The sequence below is a fragment of the Strigops habroptila genome, chromosome 1, assembly GCF_004027225.2.
Source record: "Strigops habroptila isolate Jane chromosome 1, bStrHab1.2.pri, whole genome shotgun sequence".
NCBI lineage: Eukaryota > Metazoa > Chordata > Aves > Psittaciformes > Psittacidae > Strigops > Strigops habroptila.
This window is the reverse complement of record NC_044277.2, coordinates 22,062,995-22,082,449: the sequence shown is the minus strand read 5'-3', so window position 1 is coordinate 22,082,449 and position 19,455 is coordinate 22,062,995. Positions and strand designations below refer to the sequence as shown.

General features: G+C 38.8%; 1 protein-coding gene across 12 annotated transcripts in view; it reads left to right on the top strand.

Annotated features, from left to right (window-relative positions):
- VPS13B (vacuolar protein sorting 13 homolog B) overlaps nucleotides 1-19,455 on the top strand; it is a 444,484-nt gene that overhangs the window by 2,544 nt on the left and 422,485 nt on the right. For 9 of the 12 annotated variants that reach the window (XM_030480526.1, XM_030480557.1, XM_030480551.1 and 6 more), the window contains exon 3: nucleotides 3,174-3,317. In XM_030480526.1, coding sequence (XP_030336386.1) covers nucleotides 3,174-3,317 — 144 coding nt within the window. Of the gene's footprint in view, nucleotides 1-3,173; nucleotides 3,318-10,069; nucleotides 10,190-19,455 lie in introns of those variants that run through there. The other 3 variants (XM_030480608.1, XM_030480599.1, XM_030480574.1) reach the window with 2 other exon arrangements.

Here is a 19,455-nt window from a genome sequence, read left to right as displayed (position 1 = left end):
TCAGGTTGTAAACAGATGTTATGGTATTGATGAGCGACATAAAAATTATGTATCTGCGAATCTGGAAAGGAATTTATTTCTATTACTGTTAATAGCAGTAGTTTGCTGTCTTGATTCATGAAAGCATTGTCTCTTAAGTTGCAATATATTTTTAGAGTCCATATTTTTTTGTGCCTGCCTTCCTCCCTCTCTTCCTCCCACGCTGTGGGACGTAAGGTACTTTTTCATTTATTGTATGACCAGTATAGCAATGTCTGTACTGAACTGCCCAGTATTTGCTTTTCAGTGGTTTAACTGAGACTGTCTGGATTAAAATTTTATTTGAATTGACTGTAAGCCTAAGGCTAAATTTTTAGGAGAGAGGCTTTCAGCTAAAATCCATCAGTATGTTAGTGAATGAGATGAAGAAAAAAAGCTTTGTAAAAACAAAATGACAATTTTCTTTGATTTGTTTTTATGGGAAAGCCTGTAACTGTCATCTTTTGGAATGGGGACTTGGAATTAGATGTGACTTAGTGTAAGCATGGCTGAGGTAGCAGTCAGGAGCTTTGCTGACGTGGGACAGGTGTGTGGCTTTTTAAATTCGTTAATGAAAGCTCAGTAAACACCAAAACCTAATTTACAAATGGAAAGCTTTACAACAACAACAACAACAAAAACCCTATAGCTGTGATTTTGTGAGTTGTCTTCTCTGAAGATTTTGTTAGCAGTGAATATACTCCATCTACTCTTAGGTCTTGGATTCAAGATGATCTTTTTATCATACCAGTTGAAAGGCTAAAGAGGTATCAACTGTCAAATGGAGAGAGTGTTCCTTAACATTGCTCCTATTAGCAGCTGTTGTCACTGATGGTGCTAGGTATTTGTGGATTAAGAATAGTTGACTTCTCTTTTGGATGACTAATTAAAGGCTATCTCAGGATGCTAACCTGTCACAGTTGCAGTGGTGGTTATTTCAACTCAGAACTTATGACATATAACTACTATGAAAAAATTTTTAGTGGGCTTCCAAAACATGTCACTAATATTTGATTACAGTTTAAAGATGTTAGGCACATAATGGTATAAAGTAGCTTCACAGAAATATTCTATAGGTGGACTTATTATATATGCCAAGTACTAAATGCAAAATACATTGTCCTCGAATTTTATTACTGTGGAACTTTAGACCTTAGATAGGTCTAGATAGGTCTAAAGTCAAGCAGTGCAGGAAAATAGGCTTTCTGGATCCAATTCTAGATGTTGATCTGAAATTCCCTACCACCTTACCTGGTTGAGCTCAGATTTTCATGGACTTTCTCTATTTAACTTCTACTCATTCAGAGGTGTACTGAGTCAAAGCATGCAAATACTTAAATTGAGCCAAGGTGCAAAGGTGCTTAAGCCTCGGGTTGCCAGGGAAATTCTGAAGTTCTGAACAGAGGTTTATGTCCCTGAGTTTACTTGGAAATACAACAGTTAAGAACCTAGGGGTGCTGATTGGCAGCAGGCTCAATGTGCATCAGCAGTATGCCCTGGCAGCCATGAGGGCAAACCACATCCTGGGATCCATCAAAGTACAGCCAGCTGGTCAAATTTGGTGACTGTCCTGCTGTATGCAGTGTTGGTGTGGCCTCACCTTAAGCACTGTGTGCAGTTCTGGGCACCACAATTTAAGAAGGATGTGAAGGTCTTTGAATGTGTCCAGAAGAGAGCAACAAAGCTGGTGAGAGGGCTGAAAGGAATGTCCTATGAAGAATGGCTAAGGACTTTGGGCTTGTCTAACTTGGAGAAAAGTAGGCTGAGGGGTGACCTCATTGCTCTCTACAGCTTCCTGAGAACAGAAAGCAGAGATGGAGGTGCTGACTTCTTTCCCTGGTATCCAGTGAGTGATAGGACTTGTGGGAATAGTGCAAAGCTGAGCCAGGGGAGGTTCAGTCTGACAGTAGGAAGCATTTCTTAACTGAGAGGGTGGTCGAACACTGGAACAGGTTTCTTAGGGAGGTGGTCGATGCCTCAAGCCTGCTAGTGTTTAAGAGGCATTTGGACAATGCCCTTAATGACATGTTTTAACTTTTGATCAGCCCTGAATTGGTTAGGCAGTTGGACTAGATGACTGCCATAGGCCCCTTCCAACTGAAAATATTCTATTGTAATGGCCAAAACTATTACTGAGTATCTGGGAGACTGAGATTCACTTCTTCCTCAACCTGACAATATTCATACTTGTAGTTCCCAGCACCTAAAATGAAGATGCACACACCAGGCTATAAGCAACTCCAGCTGAAGACATCAGTTGTTTTTTCCCCACTAAGACTTTAAACCTTTATAGCCAAAAATGTAAGGATATGAGATCAGGAAGTACATTATCATTGAAGCCTCATCATTTGAACACTTAGTATTGAAAATGCTGACTTAAAGTTCTGGAATAATATCAAATGTGGTTTCTTTATGTTGCACTAAGCACTTACTTTCCTTATTCCAAATCTTGATCTCTACTTCTGGGACCAGGTTTCTAGCCTGACCGTTTGCCTGGTAAGTGTTAAGCTCATGCTTCCCAGGAGAACCCCAGAAGCTACTGGGGGAATTTCAACACTTTGTATCCAAAGAATTTAAACTTTGGCACCTTGTTTGCTTCTGACTCACTGCATGCAGCCGCAGCTTGGCTCACTGGGGCTGTCCTATAGAGGGCGTCATCTATGCATTGACTGGGTGGAGTGCCAGGCATTTGTTAGGAGTTCTGGGCTGACTTGCCACCAGTTTTTAAAGCAGGGTGTTTACATACTTTAGGCCTGGTCAGGAGTTGTCTGATTTTGCCAATGAAAAATTTAATAACTTTGTATTTACTGCGCAGTTTGTTGTGAATGTGGTGACAATGGCCCAATTTAAAGAGCTCTAAGCTCTTATAACTCCAAGTACTAAAATATTTTGGAAGAAATTGACTTGAGGTGGCTTTAAACGGTCTTTGATTATTAAGGACACGATAATCCAAATGTCTTCTTTGAACAGACTAATTGTACATGTGCAGCGATTGTAAAGCTAGTTGTCAAGGCCCATGGCAAACTGCTGTTTTGGGGAGACAGAATAAATTCTGACTTATGTTTTGAGCTAGAACTGTACTAATTTAAGTTACAAATGTGCCTTGAATTTTGATGTGTTTCCGTAGTTCATTCACCACTCTTTGTTGTTGCTAGGAGCTGAAACTACCATTTACCTTTTTAAGCGGGCATATTCATGAACTTCGGATTCATGTGCCATGGACAAAATTGGGATCAGAACCAGTTGTCATCACCATCAATACAATGGAATGCATCTTGAAATTAAAGGATGGAGCTCAGGTAAGAAATGTGATGAATGCTTTTCTAACGTTGAGAGGTAGAAAATAATAGCTTCTGTGGTCGCCGCCTTTAAAACCATCTGAAGAATCAGGCTCGTGAAGGTGCAGTCCCTGCTATTTTCCAAGAGGCTGATATTCTCATCATGGCTAGTATCTTTGTTTATGCTTATTTTTAATTCTTTATTAGCTGTAGCTGTGTTCTTGCAGATGTGAGAGCATGTTAATAGTGCTTTGCTGGAATTTTCCTATGACTTGACATGAAATGTGTTTCAAGAACAATATAGTTTCCTGCATGCTTGCAGCTTCTGCCTCCCAAGGAGCAGTGCTGGTTGCTTGAGACAGCTGTGTGCAGCACCACTAAGCATTGGGCATTTTTCAAAAGATGTGTGAAGGAGTGCTTTAAAGATCGTGGAGTGTAATTCTCTTTTCCCTTCAGAAGTTATAGTACGTGCTTGAATGTAGTTAGAAGCTTTCTTACGTGAAAGGGTCTCAAAGGGCTTTTTGTTTGTTTGATTGCAATAATTTGTCCATTACACTGTTTCACAGCCTCAGGAAAGATTTTCTTCTGACACAATGAAACTGAAATGTGCAGTGGCTCAATTTTGTTATATGTCCAACTTAGTTAACAAAAAGTACTTCAGTATTTTAATGTTGAACTTGCTTCTTTTAGTCAGTATGGTGCTCTAACTCTAGAGAGGTTTTGTGGTTGTTTTTTTTCTTTTTTTGGTTGTTTTCCTTTTAAAACCTTTTTCACATTTTAGTTTCAACACAGAGTCCTCCAGTTATATTAAGGATCATGCAAAAGAAAATTCCAATCTGTGTAAAGCTCTCAAGTGTTTGGTAGGGTGCTTGATGAGCTGTTGACATTTAACATCAATAATTAGACATAAGCCAGCAGAAACACTGGAAAACATGATTCCATTATGTTTGATATTTCTTGTAATATTCTTTTACAGTTCCAGAGCTAAAAGGCTTTTGTTGCTGGAATAGAAATCTCTAGACCTAGGTGTGCCACCCACAAAGCATATATTTGCATTCTGTAGTTCACTCTGTGTGAATCCATGCGCATACACACGTGTATGCACACCAACAGCCAAATGCTAAGTACTTTTCTAATGGTAAGGTAAGATTTTGAGGCCAGATGTTCCATGAGAAATGTGTTTTAGAAGCAGCAAATTGCAACTAATTATAGAAGTTGCAGAAAAAGATCTGTAGCCTATGACTTTGTGCAACCCAGAACTAATATTTGATACTGGACCATGCAGATGGCTACTGCTGGAATGATCAGATTTCCTGCTTGGATGGTATTTGAAACTTAAATTTTGTGGTGCATACAGTAAAAGGTCAAGTGTCACAAATGTAAAGCACTCTCAAAACAAGTATTTGTTACAGATGTTTAAGATTCAGAGGCAAGAAAGGATTTTTGAAAATTGCAACTGACATTTGAACAAATTATTCAGTGGTATGTACACTCAGGAGGGTAAAATTTGGGTCTGTGCCATAGGAGGATTATCTTTGACTAACAAGAATGTAAATGAAAACAGTTTTATGCTGTTTTCTGAGGATATGGTTTTAAAAGTTGACAGCTTTAATTTTATTTCTTAAATTACTATCTGGAAAGTGTTTTATAGTAAGAAAATGTTTTGACAAATTCTTGTGTTCTAACTTCCAGTGTGACAGTGTGCTTGGCTAAAACTAATTGTCATAAAAATGTTTGCAATCAGTGAATAAAAAACCTGAGTGAAATAGAATATTTCTGTGGAAAATAGTAGGTAAAACGAACTTTCAGTGAATTTAGCTCCAACTGGAACTGGTTCCAAGAACTTTCATGTCAGTGAAGAGCGTAATTAGCAAGAAAGTTTAGTTCTAAAAATTGATTGGCTTGATCCACATTCCTCCTCAGGTCAAACCTCTAATGAGCACATTGCATAATTTCACCTGAGCAAAAAATAAAGTTTTCTTGACCTCAATTTAGTGTGATGTGTATTCTTTGGAAAGAGACTATTTCGAAGGATATTGATTTTGAAGATGTATGGGGATTCAAATATGTGACGTTGTTGGAAGCTGTTGTCCAGTGGGCCCTACAGGTTTTTGTAAGCAAAAAACCTCTCCCTTTTTGTATGTTTTTGAGGAGTGTCAGCCTTCTGGGAATGGTTTTGTACATCTGTGCTTTGACTCTGATGCTGTGTCATAGTTAGTTCAGTTTCATTGCTAGGTTGGTTGTTTTTTTGTTGTTTATGCTATTGCAGCATTTCCTCAGCTGAAATGAAAGTTTGGAGTAGACAGTAGTGGCTCAACTTCTAGTTTTATGCTAATAGTCTCCTTTTCTAAGGAGAAATGTTGTATAAGTGGTAAGTTCACCCAGTGATATACAAAATCCATGGTGTAGAATTAGTGATACTTTCAGTGAATTTCGAAGTTTGAGCCTTTTAAAGGTCATTGCTTTTCCCATCTTTTCTGTGCATTTTTCCTACTTTCTCTGCAGATGATCCTACCAATTCTGAAACCAAAATGTTAAATGAATATGGCTACTTTATAAGAAAATGAAACTTAAGTTCATCAAGAACAGAACTTTGCAGTGATTAAAATGGTGTTATATTGAACATGCTTTGTATGTGCTTTTTTGGTTAAGAATTCAGTTAATACCACAAATTGAAGTAGAAATTGAGCGCGGGGCATTTTACTTTGCTTTATGATGTCTGTCAGCTGAATGCGACTATGCCTGGTTTTTGGTTTTTTTCCTTCTGAACGCAGCTGACCTTTTATAACGTTATCAAATTAATGAAATAAGTTGGTAAGTATGATTTGAAATGTGTTCTCACACACTTAAATGTCATTCTGAAGTTCACTTGACTTGTATTTGTTAAGTCATAGTAACTGTCTCTCTTGAGACCATTCTTCATGAATATTTTAGAGGGTGGTTAAAGTTTCAGTATTACATTCTTCTTATTACTTACCTCTATATGTTAAACCTTAGGACTTGTACCTAGAATTGAAATCCCCTTGCTAAACTGCTGTTGGTGCTGTTTCTCTTCATAGAGTTTTTCTTCTTTTTTGTCTTCTTGGACCCTTCTGAACTTTTTCCTTTGTACTCAAACTATTTTTCTTTCTTTTTTTTTCTTTTTTCTTAAAAAAAAAAAGAAAAGCTCTTTGAAATTCTGTGCTCATATATCTTCCCCCCTCCATTCCACAGTGCCTCTGTGCTTAAACCAGAGGCTTTAAATTCATATGGTGCAAATTGGCAAAGATAAACCTGTGTGTGTTTTGTTCGCCTTCCTGATGTTACAACTAATCACAAGACTAATCTTCTCTATGTTCAACCTTGAATTCTGTGGGTTTTGGTTTTGGAACTGATGCAAATCGGGAGATTCAAGGAGAAATGTTTTATCTGTATTACTGCTTCACTTCTGCGTCCTTGTCTTTAATCAGGACGAAGTGCATTAGGAATATGCTGATGCATATGAAGATGAAAACTTCCCCTACCCCAAGGATAACTAATGATGGAATCGTGGAAGACTGTTAGATACAAGTGCTCACTGCAGCACAGGGAAGCCAAATAGTTGTTTGGATCAGCATACAGACAATTAAGCACTGTTCCTTTTATGAGACATTACAAAGAAGGTTTTGAAGGAGTAAAATAACTTTGTGGAAATAGTGGAAAACAGCTCACAAGCATGACTGTCAGAATAGTAGACATTCTTATCTGATAATCAGTAGAGACTGCCATCAAAGAATGCTAAAAGTAGAAATTGATCTTGACTGGGAAATGATTAAGATGGTAGATAGGGTATGCAAGACAGGTTGTGAAGGACTTTGAAAGTGAAGACAGAAGGCTTGTGTTTGAAGGTATAGTTATATGAAGTTTCTTGTTTGGGTGATAGAGCTAGCTCTAGGTCTGAGGCAGTGCTTTGCTGTTCTGTTCCTTCTCACCTGGGTTGTAATAGTTCAATTGAATGTGGCTGTATGGACAAGCAGTGTTCTTTATTTCATTTGAGTATATATGTATGCTGCTCAGTGACAGCAAAAATAGACTTGAAGCCAGAGGACCAACTCTGAGTTTGTAGCAGCCCACCGTTCTGCCTTTCATTTGCTGATGTAGAAGATCAAGGTCTTTATTTTTGAAATATTTTCATTACTTATTTCCATAGTGTTATCTTTAATTCAGTAAATCTGATACTGAGTTTTAACACTTGTATGCAAAATTTAAGGTGAAGGTTGTATCGAGAGCTGCCCTACATGAAGAAAACTATGTGATCACTAGTGTTGAATTATGATCTCAGGTTAATGATGAATACGAAATTCATCATTAAGCAGCCAGCTTGTGTTGCTTTTATTTGTGTTTTAATAGCTTAATATAACAAAGGGGATTTTGTCTGTTTGTCTGTGTGTGTGCATACAAGTAAGCGTATGTAACTAATAACAGTTTTGCATATTACCTTTAATGGAAAAAATCCTTTATGTAAATTGGACTTTAAACACTTGAATCTTTTCCAAAGGTTTAGGAAGTTTTGGCAGAGCCTTTGGTTGGGTTTTATGCCATTTGCTGTCCAGAATTCTAGTCTGAAGAGTTCTCACATCAAATAGTTCATAGAAAACATGTGTTTTAGGTAGGAGATTCTCTTTCAAGGATATTATCTTTCTAAGGGAGAAATACCATGTCCCACAAATCTCTTGCAAAAGTATTTAGTAAACTTACTCTTTCAGTAGAGGAAGCAGTAAAGGCAGGCTGCAGCACCTGTTAGAAGAGGGCTTGGAGCATTTGATTCAGACACTTGTTGTCTTTGAATTTCCAGTGTTTTCACATGAGTGGCTGAAGAGGAGGTACTGAACAGCTTTGCTTAAAGCTGGATTAAGATTCATATGTTCTAGCTGGGCACGCAAGAGTGACTATGTAATTTACCTCTATTTTTATTACTAAGCACATTTGTATGAAAAGACTTTAAAAGCAAGGTATCTGACATTGTAGATTGCAGTAATTCTGCTTCCAAAAGAAGAATTTGCCTTTGCTGTGGATTTGTTAAGATGCCTGTGGGCGCATTTCTTAATACTCTAGCTGTGGAAGTCAGTCCACTGCCATTGTGTTACCTCAACCTGAATAGCTGGCTTGCTTACCTAAGTGCCTGTTACCATTTTGGTAATTTTGGATGCTTGTCTGACCACACAAACTGTAGATGACCAGGCACAACAGGGACTGTAAGAGTACCCACTGCAACTGAACGTTGTTGTCGTTGTAACATTCCCCCAGTTTATCATGACAGTACACATGTACATGAAAGATGGAAACAAGATATGTTTTCCTTTCTTTCTGCCAGCTTGTCTTCTAAGCAGTCTCTCCAACTGGCTGAAAATGAAATGCTTATTAGAAAGATTTAAAACTTGATAGTTTCAGTCCTTGAAATATTTAGGCCTGCAAATGTCAACATTATACATCTTTAAAAAGAGAGACCAAGTACACTGTGTCAGGCATATTTTCTGTGGTAACAGATTCAGGAACAGAATAGCAGTCAAAAATGTAATGGGGCTGTATTCTTACTAAGGAGCTCAGATTTCTGAGTGCGGTTCAAGAGGGATGTTGTCAAAACAATTAATGGTTGGACTAGATGATCTTAAAGGTCCTTTCCAACCTAAACATCCTATGATTCTAAAATCAGCCTGGTCATTATCACAAAATGTATTGAGATTGTATAATATCAATGATTTTCAATAGTGGGGTTTTTTTTGTGTTCAAATGGATGCACTTTGCAAATTTAAGTGTAATGGATAGAATGCAAGGTAAGGGTATGGTGCTGTGCTGGTTTAGGTGTTGCAAGATAAGGAAGCTGCCAGGAGCTGTGTGTAGAGTTACAGTTTTCCCCTCAGTGCCTGTAGCAGTTGGAGCAATAGTATCTAGTGAGTAAATGTTGCCTTTTCTCAGCTTGCGTGTTGTTTTCTGAACAAGACCTTCTCTGTGTACCTCTTTGTACTGTAGTTCAGATAAAATTTGTGCTTTTGAAAAAATCTCCTGGCTGTCCCGTCTTACTGTGCTTTCACCTCCATCTTGGGTTGGTCTTGGAACTAATGAGCTGGATCTCTCTTGGATGAAACTAGAAGGCAAATGTATTCTAGGAGCATGGTAATGTGCTCCAGCAGTTAACTGAAATTAAGAAGAACAATTGCCTTGTGCAAGTTTTTAATAGAATCAATGTTCTGTGATCACCAGCCATGGTGTAGTCTCAGATTAGGGGCATGGTGAATCCTACTAGACCAGTTGTGGGTTTTTTCAGATGTTGTTCTGGCTGACTTGGTTCCTAAAATCTCTCTAACCCACACTTAGTGCCTACTTCTCTGCTTTTTATGGTTGGCATGTCTGTGCCATTAGTAGTCTCACAAAACATCTACATACTGACAAGGTGCAAACACCACTTCTTTTATTTTCCTCTCTCCTCCTTTATGAAAGCACACCCCCTAGTATTTTCTGAGACTGTAGTTGCTCTTATCAAAACGTTGAGGAAAAAGGTAAGAAAGCAGAATCTAAGCTTCCAGAATGGTAGATTTTTATCACTCTCAATTTTTATAATGATTTAAGTAGCAAATGTTCTGCAAACAGTCTGTAATCGCTCCCTCAGAATGTAATTTCTCTCAAACTATAAGAAAAAGGAAAACTAACTGTGGTAGTCAAGCAGGTCCAGTTTTGCAGGCAAGTACCAGCACTTGATGTCTATGTATTTGGCATGGACAGGAGATGGCAAATTAATACTCATATCCTACTTCCAGCAGTGTCTTGAACTCTTTGTAAACAGCAGAACCTTCTGGTGTGAGATCACTTGTCAAGAAGACTTCAGAGTTAATTGGAAGAATTTTAGGCAGGTGAGGATGCAGTGATTAACAAGGAAGGTAATGGACAGGGCCACAACTAAGCAGTGCAGCTGCACTTCAGACTGTCATCATGTAATTTCTTTCTCAGGCATGAACAAGTAAAGTCCTGATGTCCTTCATACTGCCAAACCTCGAAGCATAGTCTCATTACTGTGCGTAGGCACCTCATAAGTGTTGCCGCTGTTTATTTTGTGCTCCTATGTACTGTGGGAATCTAACTCAATACCAATAGAGAGCAAAATATTTCTGCTTTTCACATTTTGGAAGAATAGCTCTAAAATTCCTGGTTTTATTGTTCCCTCCCTCCTCTGAATTGCCTCTTTCTAAACTGATGGTTTGCTTCAGTTTGCAAAAATGATCGAAAGACAGTCTTCATAATGCAGTGCTAGTAGCTCTAAAGCTAATTTGACTTGTACATATTTTCTTATAGTTGCTATACTGGTGGAGGACCACTATTTAAAAACAACTTTCTTCCAGAAGTAATAATGTCAACTGCTGGGGTTTTGAAGTTCAAGACCTCAAATTCCCTAGGTGCCTTGTTGTGATTTGTGGTACTTTGTATCTTTTGGTATACTCATACAGTTGGTTTGATGGGCATATCGACTAGGCTTCATGTCATCTGTTCTAAATTGTTTTGTTTTTGTTTTTGTTTATTTTTTTTATTTTTTTCTAAAATTTAAATCTTTGGAATTAAAGATTGTTTGGTTTTTATTACTATTTGGCTATATTGGCTTAGACTGACTAATTGCCTTTTTAAGGTGTCTGTTGTGTGTTGGGAAACATGGCCTAGCCAAAGAGGAAAGAACACTTTTAAAGTTTTAAACAACCCATTGCCCTCAAAAAATTAGTCTACTTGTCCTTTAAATTTAAAGACAGAAATATATTTACTTGTGTCTGAATATGGATTATATACATTAATATTTTAATTCTTTATGCATCTAAGTGCACGTGAACTTCATTTTAACTCCCAAATCAATGTCCCAGGTTTGGAGACTGAGCTCTTTTTCAAATGCTTGTGTAGTGCTAGCTGTGCGCCTCATTTAATATAGGACCTTCCTGTAGGCTGTTAAGCAGCCCTGCAACTGCAGAGGCTACAGCTCCAATTTTCTTTGTTTAGCAGGTAAAGTTTGATTTTTTTTTTTTTTCCTTTTTTTTAACTGGGTGTTTGCAGGATATGTACATTTCCAAGAGAGCTCTTTTGGAGTCCTCTTTGACTTGGTGAGCATATTTACAAAAGTAGGCACTTAACACCACCATAAATCTGATAGAAGTTGTGAGCTTAGCACAAGGAACATGTTTGGAGCATGTCTTTTAAAGTTAGTTGGTCTTATGCAGGACATCATCCTGCTCTTTCGCTGGAACTTGCTGCCTTCAAGTAGGAAAGGAAAGATGGAAACATGTAATTGCTCATCATCCTAGTGTTTACAGCCTATTAAACTGAATGCAATGGACACATATGTCACTAATATCAATCGGAAGCCATTAAAAATTCACCAGCATCTTCACTTGCAACTTCACCAAGTGTTGAGAATTTTCTTCATTATTCAAGTTCAAAAGGAAAGGACCAGGGTATTGTCACTTGGATCCATTAAGGCCAAGTTGTTTCTAAGATTTACAGACCAATAATCATCCAAAATGTAGCCTGGAGAAGAGAAGGCTGCGTGGAGACCTCATAGCAGCCTTCCAGTATCTGAAGGGGGTCTATAAGGATGCTGGGGAGGGACTCTTCCTTAGGGACTGTAGTGGTAGGACAAGGGGTAATGGGTTCAAACTTAAACAGGGGAAGTTTAGATTAGATATAAGGAGGAAGTTCTTTACAGTGAGGGTGGTGAGGCACTGGAATGGGTTGCCCAGGGAGGTTGTGGATGCTCCATCCCTGGCAGTGTTCAAGGCCAGGTTGGACAGAGCCTTGGGCCACATGGTTTAGTGCGAGGTGTCCCTGCCAATGGCAGGGGGGTTGGAACTAGATGATCTTAAGGTCCTTTCCAACCCTTACTATTCTATGATTCTATGATTCTAAAATCTTAACTTTCAATGAAGGTGAGGGGGATTAGGAATTGTAAGTTATGATGAACAATATGTTTGGGAATTTTGAGATTTATTTCATGACTGAGATGATGTCTACAGAAGGCATCCTGGAGTCAGAATTACACAGAAAGCATTTCAGTTTGACTGAATCTGTTTTAACCTATCAGGCAAGAAATGACAATGCATTTGCTTCAGCTTCAGATGTTCCAGAAAAGCTTACTTTCAGTAGCAGAGTTTAAAATCTGGCAATACTTGAGTCATTCTGCTGTCCAAGACTGGAGAATGTGAGTATGGGAATTCTATTAGCAACCTATTTTCTGGATGGGTGGAACTTACCCCAAACCAAATGACATAGCTCATGTCATAGAATAGTTACGGTTGGAAAGGACCTTAAGATCATCTAGTTCCAATCCTCTGCCATGGGCAGGGACACCTTACACTATACCGTGTTGCCCGAGGCTCTGTCCAACCTGGTCTTGAACACCACCAGGGATGGAGCATTCACAACTTCTCTGGGCAACCCATTCCAGTGCCTCACCACCCTCACTGTAAAGAACTTCTTCCTTATATCTAACCTAAATTTCCCCTGTTTAAGTTTGAACCTGTTACCCCTTGTCCTACTGCTACAGTCCCTGATGAAGAGTCCCTCTCCAGCATCCTTGTAGGCCCCCTTGAGATATTGGAAGGCTGCTGTGAGGTCTCCACTCTGCCTTGCCTTCTCCAGGGTGAACAGTGCCGACTTTCTCAGTCTGTCTTCATACGGGAGGTACTCAAGCCCCTTATCATTCTTGTGGCCCTTCTCTGGACTTGCTCAAACAGCTCTATGTCCTCCTTATGTTGGGGTCACCAGAACTGTACACAGTACTTCAAGTGGGGTCTCACAGGAGCAGAGTAGAGGGGCAGGATCACCTCCAGGAGGTGATTCTGGTGAACATCTGCTGGTCACACTCCTTGTGATGCAGCCTGAGATACTTCTGGCTTTCTGGGCTGTAATCATTTTCTGGGACTGAAGATTATTCAAGACATAGTCTCTGTCTGTCGCAATGCCATGTCAATGCACTTTGCAGTTTCAGCTCAACATAGAGAATGAGGAAGCAGACTATGTCCATTTTCAAAACTGAGTTGATTGAGAAACAATATGGCGAGAATTCAGAATCTCAAAAGTTAGTGTTAAATCAACAAATGTTCATAAACATGTTCATATGATTTTTCTCAATACTATTGTTGTTGGAAAATAATTATTTTAAGTGATGAAAATTGAAGTGTTCTGGGGTTGTTGGATATGTGCTACTGTTTCGGAAGACAAGAGCTAGATGTCAATAAGTAAGACTTTCCCTGGAACTGAAGTGTGTTATGGATAGAGATTTGTTGGCTGGAAGCTGCAAACCATGCTGGGAGTATGTCTTGGCTGAAGTGTTTCACCAGGTCTTAGTTGTGGAAACTTGCATATTGTTGAGAATATTGTTACCAAATAGGGAACGAGTAACAGTCATTTTAACCTATTTTTTTCCTCTCTCTTCTTTCCCCCTTCCTCTTTTGTTTTTGCTTCTATAACATCCTCTAAAATTGATTCTGGTATTTGACTGTAACTTGCCAGTGGCAAGTTATGTTCTACTAAAAAAAAAAAAAAAAAAAGAGAAATCAAATTATGTACACCAACAGCCAGTAAAACTGCTTGACCCCCAAATGTGCACATTTCTCTTTAGTCATGCCCATGAAAACTTATAAACGTATGCCAAATGCCACTGTTAACAAAATATGCATTATTTATTTTAACCAAAAGCAGGTGCTTCTCTTTTCTGCATGGGTAATCACGTTTCTGTGCTCATCTCTGTATGAGTCCTACAGTACAATTTCACTTTAGTGAGCTGCTTCTTACACATTTATTTAACACATAACATCCATACATCTCCCACTTCTGTTATTCCCACTTTACCTGTGAAATATTCCAGAAGTTGACAGTTCAGTAGTATTGCCTATGTGGAGGGGAGAAGTTTTTGTCTCAGAGGAAGCTGATGTTGCTTCTTTTACTTATTTAAAACTTTAGTTCCCTATTTCCTACATACTGCTTTAGATACTTAACAAGTAAGGAAGCAGCAGACCTACTTACCTATTGTGCTACACTGGTGTAGAAAGCTGGTTCTTTATACATACGTGTGCGTATATGTATAAATGCATATTAAAGGCAGCTTTCTATCCAACTGCTTTTCATTTCATTATTGCTTGATGGTAAAGTGGAACAGTTGGGACAAGAAACATGAACAGCACCTATTACACAGTTGCTTTCCATGGTCGTAATTTCCCTGTTACTCCACTTTTTAGTAAGGCAGGGGTAGCAGAGTAAAGCTCTTTTCTGACTGTTTTGTGAGCAGACACTGTCACCTGTGCCCAGCTGAATGGTAGTCAGTGTATGTTTAACTTCCTTCCTTTCTTCCCTCAAACCAACCAAAATGACGTTTACTTCTGGAGTTCTTTTATGGACCATCTTCACATGCTCTGTAATCACTAGAAAACTGCAGACCCCACATTGAGTATTTACGCTATGTAGTACAGCTATATACTAGAAAGTTTACGTTAAGATTGTGAATGTTATGGTTGTTTATAGATCAAATCAGCTGAATTTGCAGTGTGGAGAGAAAAGGGGAAGAAGATATGCAAGGGATTTTGCGGCTGCAAAATGAACTTGGAAACCGAATGTCAGGTTGAACTTTTGGCAAAGCATCAGTTAGAAAGTGCATTGTTGAAATGTAAATAATAGTTTTGTTCTGTACCAGCTAGGATAGTATCCAGTACTCTTTTTTGCTTTGACGTGGCTGTTGTGCTTGGTAATTGAAGTGATTATGTGTAGCAAACCAACATCATAGTAAGGAAATGGAAAGCATAATAAGTTAAACATGCAGTGATGACCATTGTAACTTGCCTTTTAGAACTTTGGAGTATGTTGTAGAATTCAAAGCTGTGGTGGATTTGAGTATGAATACACTGGAATTACTTTTAGTGCAGCTGAATGTGGTGTGTTTCTGGAAAAAAAAGTCAGATTAGTAGGTAGAAAAAACTATTTTTTGATACACTTGATTACTGAAAATAGAAACCAACAAAAGTATTTATTTTAATTCTACAGGTGGGCAAGTAAATATAAGAATTGAAACTAGATACCATGACCTTGCTGATTTATATTCCAGAAAATAGGTTTACTAAGGCAAATGCAAATGCTAACACGTGAGTGGTGTATTTCTTTTTATAAAGTACAGAGAAGCTGTTCTGCTGTGTAGATACAGGTGCATAAAGTAGAAAGATTAAGAATAATCCTTGTACCTTTACTGATTTTTACTTTGCTTTTTTTCCGAACTACTTTCAGCAAGGAAATGCAATGCCAATAGTCGGTGTCTTTGTTCCAAGCTATAGGGTGAAAGGATTTATATATCATCTTTGGCATAATTCCTAGAAGTCGAGGGTCAGATTCTGATTCAGCTTTCCCTGGCGTAGGTCTGGAATACCTCAATTCATTTACTTTGGAGTAATTCCAGATTTGTCCCAATCCAGCTGACATCAAATCAGGACCCTACAATCCAGCTTTGTTTTATGTAGCCAGGTGAAGAGTTTGGATTGGTATGGTTTAACAGGGAATGAGGTGAGGTAATGCATTTAAAAATATTTCCTTGGAGAGGAAGTAGTTTTTCCTCGTTTGTTGATAGATTAAAGCATAGTTAAATTTGTTGGAATGTATTTTAGCTCCTCATTATAGCAAAACCTACTATTTCAGAATGGGCATGATTACAGATTTTGTAGTGGAAAAACCCTGTAATTTATCCACCTTTGGTAAAAGCATCTTAAAATTCCAAAAGACAAAATGCTTTTAATTCTTTCATGTACAAAATGTACTCTGAAACTGTAGCTTGTTCCTTTTGGAAAGAGTGGTATTTTCTCTGAAAGGGTGTGATTCAATTATAATTTATTAGATACAGTTATTGAACTTAAGCAGAAAAATTTCCTTTATTCACCTTTTGCTTGTGACTTACCTTACAGTACCTGCACTTAGAGTGGTCCCTGCTAAATAATTTTGATGCATAACTGATGTAGATTGTATTTTATTTTGAACACTCAAGGGCAATAATAAACTCTTATCCCGGCGAGCTGTACTTCTTCCAAAGAATGGGGAAATGTTCAAGTTTAAATGGGCACTTGGTCTTTTAAGGAAAAATCCTTGTTTTACCTTTTTTATAGGTCATAGGACCCCAGGGAAATTCTGCTGTGCTGTTGGCAATACTCGGGACTATCCAGTTGTCTCAGTCAGCTTCTTAATTTAACTCCCACTCTTAAATAAACATGAACTTTAACTGTAAATATTTCCTTGCCTCTGGAGAAAATGGAACAAACTTGATCCCTCTATTGAGATACATGATTTTTTTTCCCTTTTTTTTTTTTTTTTTTCCCTTCTGTCCACTCTTTGGCATGTTTGTTTAGTAGTTCTGCCTCTGACTCGCTAAGAAACCATGTCCTGAGGCCATGATCTTGGCTTACTTACTTACTTGGCTTACCAAATGAGGATGTTCATTTGGTTTCCTTTACCCAGGCACCTGTCAGCTTTGGTTGGTGTCTAGCAGGGCTATTGGTCAAAACACAAAGGTCTAAAGAGCCCTGAATGCTGTTGGGTGTTGTCCTTCTTTTTCAATATAAGCCCTTCCACATTGCACCTAATTGGAGGATGAATAACACAAAGAGCTGTTTTACACTTCTTATATGCATGATTCATTCTTCTGGAGGATTTTGTCATGTAAAGGGCTCGACTGATTGCAGTTGCTTAATTTGCAAGTGTTTTCAGTTCAAGCTGAAAATGTATTTTGGTTTCATTAGACAGCAAAGTGCCTTTTTTTCTCCCCCCCTCCCCCCCCCCCCCCCTTTTTCTTTTCCTTTCTTGTTAGCCTGTCAGCATTATCCGATATTTCAGGTTAGTGTAGGATTCCCTGAAATGAGCTAAAAGCTGCTGCAGCAGCACTAATGTGTAATTATTTAGAATTAGGCCCAAAGCTCATTAATCCTGGTATTTTAGAATTGTGTAGATATTTAGGGACTACTTTCCGACAAACCACAGTGGTTTTCCATGCAGTTCTGTGAGCTGAGTGGTCTCCTGATCAGTACTGCCGTGCTGTCTGCTGTGGGGAGCAGTTGTGTTCCAGTCCTTTGGGTGGGTGGGTGGGCTGCTCTTTGGTTTGCTTTTAATTCCCAGTGGCAGGAGAGTGTTGTATTTCATGACTTCTGGGACACTTTCTGTAGGTGAGTATCATCTGGACTGTGTTGTATATGCGTGTAGTTCTGCTGCCTCCTGGAAGCCTCTGCATTTCTACTGGATTCCAGGTGTTTAAGCTTTCTGCCCTGCAGTTTTTCCCCATCAGGGCCTGATGAAGATCTGAGAAAGCAGACAGACAAGTGTGCTGCTGACTCCATACAAATCATTCAGCCTGTTTCTGATAGGCCTCTTTCCCATGTGTTCCTCAGATGTGGACAGTGACAGGGTTGTGGGGTAAATGCATTGTTCTGCCAGTGGGAAGCGGCCATCTTTCCTGGAAGCTCTTCAACCCTTTTCCCAGTGTGCATTTAAATATGGGCTCATTATATGATGGGGGAGAGGCTACAAGCCTCCTAGATAAAATGGTCGTGGGGAGCAGGCTGCCTGCTCCAGAGCAGTCATCTGGTGTGCAGCTGAGGCTCTTAGGAGAGGAGGCCAAAGGGAACAAGCTAGATGAATTGTCCTGCCATACTACATACGGCCTGTGGGCTGTAGGTTGTTCATCCTAGGTATTTGCTTACAATTGTGAAGAACATTGGGATTTTGCAGTAAAACTTTAGAAAAATACTTAACAGCATGAGAAAAATCTGCTTAAGCCACAATGAACTCTCTAATTCTTTTTACCAGCCTTCCACAAGGAGGGAGCATCTGGTGGACAGAATAGATCAGAGTCCCAAGTGCATATGCTAGTGGTTTCATTGTCATCAACAGACATTACATTTTTGTTGATTTATTTTGTGCAACAAATAAAACTTCATTTCCTGCTCTGTTAAGGATGTTCTACTTTGCTTGACATGTACAAAAACGAACTATGGTTGTATCCGTATAAAAGCTGAAGGCAATTGGGTGGCATGGAGTGAAGAGTGGGCATCTTTTTTATCTACCTATGTGTACACAACAGTTTTTTCATCTAAAATCCTCTAGTTATTGATGATGCTAAATCTTACACAGTTAACTTTCCCTCCTCAGGACTGTTATCTAAAGGTCAAGATACTCTCATTTTTTCTTCATTTATTACATATCTAAAAGTATTCCACTCATAAATGTGGCTTATAAAACTGTAGTTTATTACCTGTATAGTAATTGTTTAAGCACTTCTGTTCTCAGTTAAATAAAACCAAGCGAACTGTGCCTATAGGTGTTAGAAAAGCTGAGATTAGCTTCTATCAGTGTGTGTATAACCCAAGTTAGCTTGAAGAGCATGCTATAGCTGCTCAGTCATTTTACTTTTGGCATTTTTGATGAAAACATATTTCTGCAAAATTATGTTTTCTTTCTAATCAAATTACAGTATTGTTTTAGGCTTTCTTTCTCTTTTGTCTTGGGGGGGCGGGGAAGAAACAAGATACTGTGTTTGGAAGAACACAGAGCAGTATTTTCTTGCTTCTCAAAGCAGGACCCTCACATTTTTGGGACTATTCAGTATTGAGTTGTATCTAGTTAAACTGCTGCTCTGTTGTGTGTGACTTGCAGCTTGGATGTCTTTTTCTCCGTTCTGGACTGTGTTTCTGGCTGTGTTTCCTCCAAAGCATTACTGGCGTCTTTTTCACTGAAGTGCCTAATAAGGGACATGAATCCTGAGCCTGTACAGGGCACTACCAGGGAGATTTTCTTTGGAGGAGAGCTGGACACACTCAGAGCTAGTGTGTCGCAAGGCCACTTTTCACTTCAGGTGTATTCCTCTCCCCCCCCCCCCCCCGTTTTCACACACACAAATATTTTGATCAGACAAAATAAAGATGTGTCAATTTCAGGAATGTTGGAAACCTTTATTTGAAACCATACCGAAGTACAGTTTTTTAGAAATGTGAAAGTAAACTTTGGTGCTTCTCGTTATTGCTCCATGCCCGATTTTTATCTGTACTAAAGTATGTTAGTGCTAAAAGCAAGTATCAAAGTAATGAGACCACATGAGTCTGACTGCAGTGAGTTGGCTAGTGTTTTAGAAGCTGGTGAGGAACAGACTTGC